At 44.0% G+C, this 11,061-nt stretch overlaps 2 protein-coding genes across 3 annotated transcripts; one reads left to right on the top strand and one right to left on the bottom strand.

The window, feature by feature from the left end:
- The first annotated feature begins 1,481 nt into the window (after nt 1-1,481).
- On the top strand, nt 1,482-6,535 carry LOC142887745 (GTPase IMAP family member 8-like). Of its 2 annotated transcripts, XM_076025594.1 has the most exons (4): nt 1,482-1,744; nt 2,051-2,106; nt 3,484-3,537; nt 3,694-6,535. In XM_076025594.1, exons 2-4 carry the CDS (start codon nt 2,088-2,090, stop codon nt 5,787-5,789), a joined length of 2,169 nt encoding a protein of 722 aa, XP_075881709.1. In that variant the 5' UTR covers nt 1,482-1,744; nt 2,051-2,087; the 3' UTR covers nt 5,790-6,535. The 2 variants fall into 2 exon arrangements, with proteins under 2 accessions (XP_075881709.1, XP_075881708.1); XM_076025593.1 differs by having other exon boundaries at nt 1,482-2,106.
- Nucleotides 6,536-7,228: 693 nt separating this feature from the next.
- On the bottom strand, nt 7,229-11,009 carry LOC142887751 (actin, cytoplasmic 1-like). The gene is made up of 9 exons (XM_076025602.1): nt 10,862-11,009; nt 9,598-9,722; nt 9,373-9,501; nt 8,951-9,061; nt 8,781-8,865; nt 8,527-8,688; nt 8,253-8,444; nt 7,843-8,024; nt 7,229-7,715 (listed from the first exon to the last, which is right to left on the bottom strand). The coding sequence occupies exons 2-9, from the start codon at nt 9,718-9,720 to the stop codon at nt 7,572-7,574; spliced, it is 1,128 nt and encodes a 375-aa protein (XP_075881717.1). The 5' UTR covers nt 9,721-9,722; nt 10,862-11,009; the 3' UTR covers nt 7,229-7,571.
- Nucleotides 11,010-11,061: the final 52 nt, after the last annotated feature.

Genomic DNA, 11,061 nt, shown 5'->3' with positions numbered 1-11,061 from the left:
GAGAGAGAGAGACTCCACCTAATTTTGATGCTCTTTGACCTGCTGCAGTTAATAAGCAACTCTGAAGTAACAGGGACGTCGTCTGATTCTCCAGCTGTGAGGTGTCTCTGCAGTAAGTGCATATTTCTGTAAATTAATAAAAATAGGAATATAATTTACACTGTATATTATTTTTTCCAGTGTGACTTGGATATCCTCCATGATTTCTGCCAGTTTTTTGTTTTGTTTATTTTGTTTCATTTCAGATGATCAATCCAGATACACCACAAAACATAATAATGAGTAAATATAATGTGCTTGCAAATTTAAATGTAAAATTTCTGAAAATAGGCAGAACAAAATTCTATACGATGAACGTAAACCTCATGATTTGATCTGATCAATCTTATGTCCATTTTCGACTGCAGGAGTTTAGCTGAGCAACCAGGAAGACGACTCAGGTAAATGATTGAACTCAAAGTATCAGAAGAGGTTCTATGACTCTATAGGTCAATACCCGCAAGGACGAAAGAACCACTTCTGTCTGTCTTCAGGTGTAAAACAGTTTGAAGTCTGACAATAACTAATGAATCGTTCTTTCTGCATTTCCTCCCTGCAGCCTCTGGTTTCCTGAATGTCTCTCCAGCAGACTGACATCATGGCGACTGCAGCACCAGGTCAGTCCTGTCAAATTTTAATCAAAGTAAAACAAGTCCAGCTTTTAGATCAGTAATCACTGGTCTTGTAGTGTTCTATTTTATTTATTTTTTTCGAAACTGGTTCACATTGTGGCCTTAGTGCTAAATGAGTCTGCAGTGACCGGGACTTAAGAACCCAGACAGACATTTTGTCTTGGTGTTCTCAGCCTGTTGGTCACATTCAAGGTCACTTTGCTCAACTTTCGCCCACATTCTGAAGCTCAGTTTCAACTTGAGCCGCTCGTCTTCACCACGTCTCCAGGCTAAATTGAAAATACAAGAGAGCTCATGATTCTGTCTGTGTTCTTGCTCTGAAGCTGACTAAACTCAATCCATCACTGAGTAAAATGTTGTGAATGAAGACAAAACTATTGACCACAGAGACAACAACAAGATGAAGAGTTTTACTGAGGATGGATGTTGTTCATGAATGACATCAGCAGGATAAAAGCCTCTATGGCCTGATGTGAATGTGAAGTATTGCATTTTATGTTGCTTCTGATTTAATTAATTGTGAGCTATATCTTTGTAAGCAGCCACCATCATTATCCGGTTTAGTGTTCCAGTTAATGTGTAGAGCTACTTTTCAATTTCGATTACAAATTAAAAGTTGTTTAAATTTTTCAAATTTAAGAACTGGCTCCACCCACACCCCCATAGGAGGAACTTATATTCCAATGGTTACAGTTGCCCTTAAGTAATCTCTTAAGTAATACTTTATTCAATTTTTGCATGTTTATGTGATCATTATCTTATTTGATAGCTTTACTTGCCGTCACGACAAAACCAGGATAATTTTTGTAGGTGTTCTGCCTTCTTGTAACAAAAGTGCGCTGTGACTGAAAACTTGACTTTCACTTTCTATCTCGTCTTTGACGGGTGACAGGAACGCCGACATTTTACACTGGTGAAGGATTAAACCGCTGACTGAAACAGGCAGTGTGGAGAAAAACTCATCAATCGGCTGCATTCAACGCTTTCTCTGCAACAGAACGAGGCAACGCGGTCTTCCGTCGAGTTAATAAAGTAGTGGCCTTAAAGTTGAAGTACACGAGTGACGCACACAGGTAAGTTCTACTAACGGCTGAACACACAGTTAATATGTTTGACGGAGTTAAAGTGTAGAAAACAGCCCGTCAAAAACAACTAAACTAACTACTGACTGAATCCAGCCGCGACCAGAAATCTGCTTTGAATTCAGGTCGGTGACATTGCGTCATCCGATGTCGAACCCGGAAGAAGACTCGCGTCGTTGAACGAGTCAACAATTACCTGACTAAATAAATTATTTACGGTTCCATTTTGGGTTTTTTTGTCGTGACAAAGTGTTGAACAACAATTATAAAGTAGAGTTGTCTGTCTCCTTCATGCAGCCGCTGGTTATTCTGATGTTTTCAGTGACGTGACAACATGGCAACTGCAGCACCAGGTGAGTCCTTAATAAACAAAACAAAATAAAACATATACAGGTACTACCCGAAAAATTAGTATATCAAGTAAAAGTTGTTTTATTTTGGCAATTTAACATAAAAGATGAACGCAACAAATTTTATTGAGCCATTCCACGCAAACTGAGATCTCAAGCAGTTCCTTGTTGTAACTTTGCTGATTAAGATTTTCAGCTTATTAAAACCACAAACCCACAAACTCAGAAAATTATTATAAAATTTGAGTTGTTTTTTAAGCTGCAAGACCTGATCAGCAAAATCCAAAGAAATAAAAACTTGAAATATATTGATTTGCATATTATTCCTTTATATAATATGTCACATTCACCTTTCAAGTTGAATTGCAGAAATACAACAACCTTTTCAGGACATTCTAATTTTCTGGGTAGTACCTATATGTTATTATTGTTTTTAGTTCAGCTTAACTCAATTTAACAACATAAATGACTGCAAAGGGTTTGTTACATACAAATGTCAGGTCACCCTCAGTCCAGAAGTTGGAGGGATAGTTAAATATACAACCTTGTTCCGTGCTTTTTGATTCTCATGATTTTGAATCAAATTAAATTAAATTAAATGGAATCTATCTAGGCCAGTGGTTAGCGCTGCCGCCTCACAGCAAGAAGGTCGTGGGTTCGATTCCGGGGCCCGGACCTGGGACCTTTCTGTGTGGAGTTTGGATGTTGTCCCTGTGTCTGTGTGGGTTCTCACCGGGTTCTCCGGCTTCCTCCCACAGTCCAAAAACATGCATGTGAGGTCAATTGAACATTCTAAATTGTCCCTAGGTATGCATGTGGGTGTGAATGGTTGTTTGTCTCTATGTGGCCCTGCGATGAACTGGCGACTTGTCCAGGGTGTCACCCTGCCTTCGCCCTAAGACAGCTGGGAGAGGCTCCAGCAGACCCCCGTGACCCTGAATAGGAATAAGCCGGTATAGTAGATGAATGAATGAAGGAATGAATGGTATCTATCTACAGCTGGGATAGGCTCCAGCAAACTCCCGCAACCTTGAGTACGGAGAAAGCGGGTATAAAAGCTGGCTGTTGCTGCCTTTAAAACATCAAATATAACATGTATACAAATATTTTACGATTGATCAGTGCAAATTCAGGACAGAAATGTTAGGACTCAAAGTGGAGATGTTTACACTTACTCGTCAATCAATTCACCAAAGTGGAATGAATCAAAGATGCCAGTTTTTAAATGCAGCAAACTCTGATCACATGAGTGATCGGGGTTAATCTAACAGTTTGAGTCTCTATCAGTTTAAGTCTTGAGAATTGAAGTCTTCCTATCTTGCTGTTGCATTTGTTCTTTAGCTACACATGTTAATATTTGGTATGTTCTGACATTCACAGCTGATCAGAATCCTCTGAGGCGGCGTAGCAGTATGAACTGGCTGCCACCTGACAGTGAGTTGAACTGAGATATTTTTTTTTTATTTATTTATTTTTTAAATATGTACACATACACACAATTTGTAGAGTATACATAACAATTCTTACTACATTTCAGTGAGTCCTTATTCTTATTTCATTCTAATCTAATTCAATGAACCTAATTTTCAGTGTCTGAGCTGAGGGTTGTTCTACTGGGGAACAACTGGCCTGCCAGGAGTTCTGTGGGGAACCTCATACTTGGAGAGAACTTGTTGAAAAGTGACGAGGAACCAGGCTGGTGTGTGAGAGAGACGGTGAAGAAGAACAAAGAGCTTGTAGTGATCAACACTCCAGATCTTCTTCATCCCAACATCTTTGAAGATGAACTCAGAGAACACTTGAAAACCTGTGTGAGGCTCTCAGCTCCTGGAGCTCATGTGTTCCTGCTGGTTCTCCAGCCTGAAGATTTCACTGAAGAACACAAAATGAGGCTCCTCAAAGTCCTGAAGGACTTCAGTGAAGACTCTCTGGATCATTCACTGTTACTGATATCAACATATAGACAGGAGAGTTCAGAAGCCACAGAAGATTATTTGCAACGTCCACCACTGAAGGACTTGATCAGAAGCTGCAGCTACAGGTACCTGAGGCAGAAGAACCTGGAACGTTGTGAGCTGCTGGCACGCCTTGGTCAGGTGGTGAAGGAGAACAGTGGAGAGAGGCTGAGCTGTGATGTTTTTGCTGAGGACGATGCTGGATTGATTGTGCCAAAAATGAGAACTTCTGAAAACAAGCCAGCTTTAAACCTGGTTCTGTGTGGGAGGAGAGGAGCTGGAAAGACCTCAGCAGCAGAGGTTATCTTAGGTCAGAAGCTTCATTCAGCCTCCAGCTCATCACAGTGGGTTCAAGGTCAGGTAGAGGTGAGTGGACGCTGGCTTTCCCTGCTGGAGCTTCCTACTTTGTATGGACCTCAACAGGAAGTGATGGAGGAATCACTCTGCTGTGTCTCCCACTGGGACCCTGAGGGCGTCCACGCCTTCATCCTGGTCCTACCTGTGGGTCCCCTCACTGATGAAGACAAGGGAGAGTTGGAGACCATCCAGAACACATTTGGCTGTGGAGTCAAAGACTTCATCATCCTTCTGTTCACTGTGGAGTCGCACCCTGAAGCTCCAGATGTTGTGGACTTTCTGAATGAGACCACAGAGGTCCAGGAGCTCCTGGAGAAGTTTGGAGGAAGACATGTTGTTCTCAGCATGAAGGACCAGCAGCAGATCCCAGAGCTGCTGGACACAGTGGAGAGGATGAGGGCTGAAGGATTTGGGAGCTTCACTAAGGAGATGTTCACCAGAGTTCAGATGGAGAAGGTTTCAGAACTGATACAGAAGATTGAGATGGGAGGCGACAGTCTGAGAAGAGAAGGTCTTAGAATGGTGCTCCTGGGGAAGCCTGGCAGTGGGAAGAGGGCAACAGCAAACACTATTTTAGGAAAAAAGCATTTTAAATCCAGAATTCCTCCAAAGCCGGTGACAAGGTCTATTGAAAAAGCAACTGGTGAGCTGGATGGAAGACCTGTGACTGTTGTCATTTCTGAATGGTTGAACATTCCTCTGCCCGAAGAAGAAAGTCAACAGGATCTTTACAGATGCCTCAGCATGGTGTCGCCTGGACCTCACGTTTTGCTATTGGTGCTGCAAATTGGCAACTTCACACAAGAGGATGAAAACTCTCTGGAAGTGATTAAGAAGTATGTGGGCCAGAAGTCTGAAGATTTCATCTTCACCATCTTCACCAGAGGAGATGAGCTGTCTGAGCCATTCGAAAGTTACATCGAACAGTGCGGCGGGTTCATCAAACAGCACATTGAACGTTGCAAAGGCAGATACCTGGTCTTTAACAACAAAGAAGAGAGTGACCAATCACAAGTCAGGGATTTGCTGATGAAGATGGAGAGCATGGTGAAGGAAAATAGAGGCTGCTACAGCACGGACATCCTGGACAACACAGAGGAATTCATACAGCTGCGGCTGAGAAAGACGCTGAAGGAGAGGGAGGAGATGAAGAGAGAGCGCGACAACCTCAGGAAAAAACACGAGGAGCAACAAAACAGCCAGGGGCTGAGAATCAGAAAACTAGAGAGAGAAATCCAAGAGTGTAAAATCCAGCTGAAAGAAAAAGATGAATTCATCAGCAAGCAGCGTCAGGATAGACAGAGAGAAGAAAGAAAGAAGAAGAAAGAGAGAGAAGATGGAAAAAGCAGGAGGAAGCGCGAAAAATGGAATTAAAACGACAACGGGAAGACCACGAGAAAACAGTTCAGTTTGAAAGACACCAAAACAAGACGGCTGAGAAGAAGCTGGAGTCGTACAGGAGAGAGATGAAGAGAGATAGAGAGAAGTGGGACAAAGAGAAAAAAGAGTTGTGGGAGCGAATTAGTGAAGAAAAGAAAGAGTCTGGAGGAAGAGAAAACAAGATACACAAAGGTCCAAGAGGAGTTCAGTAAGAAGGGGAAAAAAAGGACAATTGTTATCATCATTCTGTCTGCTTTGCTGTTTGTTGTGATGTATCATTTCTTCTCCAGTTCCTTTACTCAAAGCTACATAAATTGAGGAGGAGGCATAAAATCTTTTTCATCATTACATCAGGCATCACCTCCAGGTACTGATGTGTGTGTTATGTTTGCAGCTTTATGTCAGATACTGGTTTGTCCTTCTTTTTGCTATCGACCATGTCTGATTTGTACACTGCTTGATGGCCAAACCCCTGGATGCTGGAGAAAATGGATGGATTGTTTGATGAACAAATAAATAGGCCTGAGCAACACTATAATTCAGTAGCAATAGAATCAAATTCCTAAACAGTAAATAGTATTATCACCAGCTCGCACATGCACAATTGTCTGTTTTCATTTACGTTTACATGTCCTTTTTAAAATTGTGTCGTTTTTGCATTCTGTATATTTTGTATATTTCTATTTTTTCTTTCTTATGCTTAATCCCTAGCAAATCAAGAATTTCATTACATACAGAAATCTGTTTCTTTACTGTGCACATGACAAACACTTGATTAATTTTATTCACACACACAAAAAGTGTAATTTGAAGGTAAATGTCTGCTTTTGTTTTTTATTCAGCCTACGAACAACCTAAAGCACACAATAGCGCCCCCTCCAGGCTAAGCATTGTGTGTTCTTTCTAAAAAAAAATTGGGTTTGATTCTTCAACACACAATGGCGACATCTTAAGGTCAACGTGTGAACACATGGGGCGTCTTTGTGGCCTTACTCAGAGGCCTGCCAATTCCAGCGATAATCGCCAGCAACTTTTCATGACAACAAAATGCGTCATGTCACGGAGAAAATCACCTCCCTCGCCCTGCACAAAAAGCTTTGGAGATTTTTCTTTTTCCAAAAACAAATATAAGAAAGAAAAAAAGGCTGAGGCAGCATTTAATCCCCGCTGCTTCTCCTGTAAACCCCGAGCAGATTAGCTTGTTTAGCTAATAGCTGTGCCCTGCCACCCGCACCTGAACATCCCAGCGCTTCTGCAACCCAAGCTGTAGCACAGAATGTTGAGTTTTGGTTGGCTTCAGCCAAAGTAATTTTAAAGTTCCACTCAAGACATAAAAACAGTCTAAATGCAAAGAAAATACATTAACAAAGTTCCCCATGTGAGACCAAAAACTATCACCTTCAATCCAACACACACAAATGAGAACACAAGGCTTGGAAACAACTGTTGGCCTTTTATTGATGAACTTGTGGAAAAGATCGATACAGGACAGCAACACACACCAGACTGAAAAGGGTGAAATACTGATGCACGTTGCCTGGATCAGAGAGGTGGGACAAGTGTTCTAGAAATACTTCAGTGTGAACCTGTTGGAGACTCAGTCCTGCCAGCTTGACAAACTCTATGGCAGGACTGGGCATCTTTCATATGGCTTCGTTAAGTCTTTTTTTAGAACAAGGAAAACTGTAAAAATTTCTAGAGCGCTGGACAGTTGAACTGGACAGTTGAACAGGATCGTGAACGTTTGACACTGGCAAGGGGCCGTGGGCTGGCAGTCTAGAAGCACTTGCGGTGGACGATGGCGGGGCCAGACTCGTCGTACTCCTGCTTGCTGATCCACATCTGCTGGAAGGTGGACAGGGACGCCAGAATGGAGCCTCCGATCCAGACAGAGTACTTCCTCTCAGGGGGGGCGATGATCTAGAGAAAAAAGGTCCAAGTGAAAACGTATAGTTTAAAACAGCAAAGCACGTTTTGAAATTTTTTGGAAAACTTTTCCAAGTTTTCAGAACTAAGATCAGGTCAGGCTCCAAAAGAAATCACAGACCTTGATTTTCATGGTGGCTGGGGCCAGGGCAGTGATCTCCTTCTGCATGCGGTCAGCAATGCCGGGGTACATGGTGGTACCACCAGACAGCACAGTGTTGGCGTACAGGTCTTTACGGATGTCCACGTCGCACTTCATGATGCTGTTGTAGGTCGTCTCATGGATGCCGGCAGACTCCATTCCTGAACAGCAGGTTTAGATTCACATTCATTTAAGGACAGGGACAACAGTTAAAGATGCGCCTGTCAGCAACCAAAGAACAAACTCAGACACTTGAAGCAGGCAGGATGCTTGGTTCTCAATTACCAAACAATTTCAGAAAAAGTGAGTTTGTCCAGCAGTTGGAATTCATTTAGCTGGGAAGCGTTTCAAAGCTGAATATTCTGTGGCTCTTATTTCTGGAAACCAACCGAGGAATGCGGGCTGGAAGAGCGCCTCAGGGCAGCGGAACCTCTCGTTGCCAATGGTGATGACCTGTCCATCAGGAAGCTCATAGCTCTTCTCCAGGGAGGAAGAGGAAGCTGCCGTCTGCATTTCCTGCTCAAAGTCCAGCGCCACGTAGCACAGCTTCTCCTTGATGTCACGCACGATCTCACGCTCGGCTGAAGGACAGAAGAATTGTTCGAGTTACGAGTCTGACAAGTGCTCAGCATCTGATGACCAGAGTCAACGTTGGCATCGTACCGGTGGTGGTGAAGCTGTAGCCTCTCTCTGTGAGGATCTTCATCAGGTAGTCGGTCAGATCTCTGCCAGCCAGGTCCAGACGGAGGATGGCGTGAGGGAGAGCGTAGCCCTCGTAGATGGGCACAGTGTGACTGACACCATCACCAGAGTCCATCACAATACCTGCAGGACAGGAACCAGACAAGCATGATGTCATCAGTTACCAAGGCCATGATTTCAAGAACGTTGCTTTAAAGAGACCCAGGAGTTCTCACCGGTGGTACGCCCGGAGGCGTACAGAGACAGGACAGCCTGGATGGCCACATACATGGCAGGGCAGTTGAAGGTCTCAAACATGATCTGCTCCACAAGGACAAACGGCATTAGTGGGTGAGAAGACCGCTGAGGACGGGATCCAGGACCATGAAGATCTGAACCATCGTACCTGCGTCATCTTCTCCCTGTTGGCTTTGGGGTTGAGTGGGGCCTCGGTCAGCAGGACTGGATGTTCCTCAGGAGCAACACGCAGCTCGTTGTAGAAGGTGTGATGCCAGATCTGCGTGAAGGGGAAGCGAAGCAACCTCAATTCAACCACTCGCTGAGGGGCAAAGCTTCATTCACAGTTTGAAATCTATCAGACAAAGCCGACTCATTCAACCAGTTTCCTCTTTGAAAAATGACTTTAACGCAGCCAACTGACAGGTTTTAAATAGCTTTGACCCCGCCTACCACCAACATACCATCATTCATTCATTCGCCGTGCAGCATTTGCAAGTCCTGCAACATGGCTAAATCTTTGGCTTTTCTAGTAAGACAACACAGCGACCGAGTCTTTGATCTTAGGCTCAAACGTGCAGACGTCCTCACCTTCTCCATGTCGTCCCAGTTGGTGACGATGCCGTGCTCAATGGGGTATTTCAGGGTCAGGATGCCTCTCTTGCTCTGGGCCTCATCTCCAACATAGCTGTCTTTCTGTCCCATCCCAACCATTACACCCTGCACACACGCACACACATTAAAAATTGTTATACATGCACTGTGATGTTTCATTTTACCATGTTTTCTCTGCTGCACTGCAGCTGGTCCCAGTACCTGATGCCTGGGGCGACCCACGATGGATGGGAAGACTGCACGAGGGGCGTCGTCTCCGGCAAAGCCGGCCTTGCACATGCCGGAGCCGTTGTCAACAACGAGGGCAGCAACATCATCCTCCATGTCTGAAACATTAAAGAACACAATTTGCTTTGTCAGTCCAACATGAACTAACGGATATCTTTAGGTTTTTGATTTTCTTTAAATCTTTGCTGTTTTTTTGGCCAAGGACACCTTTGTAAAAGAGTTTATTAATCCAAATGGGTTAACTAAAGGTCAAAAAAGGCTTGAAATTTTCCTCACTTCTCATCTCAGGTTGTTTTGTTTTTTTAAAGTTTGGTTTCTGCCTCCAGTGGCCAACTGTGCACTCGGTTGGTTGGGAGCGGCTCTCAGCCTTTTTCAACGTCACCCAACAGCCCCAGTTGTTTCAGGAAATTTCAGACGAGTAAAGGCAGAACAAACTTTTCCTGTTGGGCAACCTCAAACCAGCCTATTGCTAGTCATGATGCAACAGGAGATTACTGCATCCTGTTTAAGAGCTTCGCAGACAAAGGAGACAGCGAGCTGGCATTGCTCCATCACTCAAGTTTCATTCAAATGGAGGAAGTTTCCATTTGATGAAGCTCCAGCAGGAAGTAGCATATACAAAAAACAACCCACCTGCCTCCTTTCTGAAACGGTTCTCACCTCAAATGCAGATTCGCTCGCAATGAATACTTTACTGTTCGGCAGCAAGTTAAAAAGCCGTTTTCAGTTAAAGATCCAGAACGTGACTTTTATTTCTCCCACTCACACTCCCACCCGCAGTCGCGTGATCTCTTAGAGAAGAGGAACACATCTTAGTTGAGCTTTTAACTTCCCATTCTATACAGAACGACTCGAATTTCAGGACTGCTCGGCGTCCTTTAAGGCGTGGCTTCAGCTGGCGGAGACGAGCGGTTTTTTTTTTTTTTTGCAGCGGCGTCTTGTGACGGGTGGCCGTCACGCGACACGCCCGTCCCTGCGGTTAGATATCAGACAGACAAGCGCTCGAGCCCAGAGGAAATCACAACTGTCGTTTCACCAAACACCCATGAAAACCACCAAAACAAGAGTGCAGACCTCACACTAATCCACAAAGCGGAAATCAATACTCAAACCTCCCTTTTTAAATGGCAAAAAAAAGTCTTGACAAATCACTACTGAAATAAAAACACCCGTGGTACTTTGTAACAATTGAATCAAGCAACGTAAGACACTGCAGAGTGGTTTGTGTCGCTCCTACCTGTGCAGGTGAGTCTCAGGTGTGTCTGTGCGTCAAGTCTTCGGGTATTGCTCAGGCCCAGTTGTTTCGTCAATGCAACAGGACCAGCGCCAACACGCCGATTTTATCAGCGCTCGTGGAACTTCTGGCGTTGTCCATAAAAGGTAAAGTTCTCTCAGAGCGGCCTGTCATTGGCTCAGGTGAGCGATCTCCGGTAGGTT

This window comes from Nelusetta ayraudi, unplaced genomic scaffold (genome assembly GCF_046127955.1).
Source record: "Nelusetta ayraudi isolate G7.1 ecotype Tasmania unplaced genomic scaffold, CSIRO-AGI_Nayr_v1 ptg000018l, whole genome shotgun sequence".
In the NCBI taxonomy this organism is placed as follows: Eukaryota; Metazoa; Chordata; class Actinopteri; order Tetraodontiformes; family Monacanthidae; genus Nelusetta; species Nelusetta ayraudi.
This window is presented reverse-complemented; position numbering and strand designations above follow the sequence as displayed.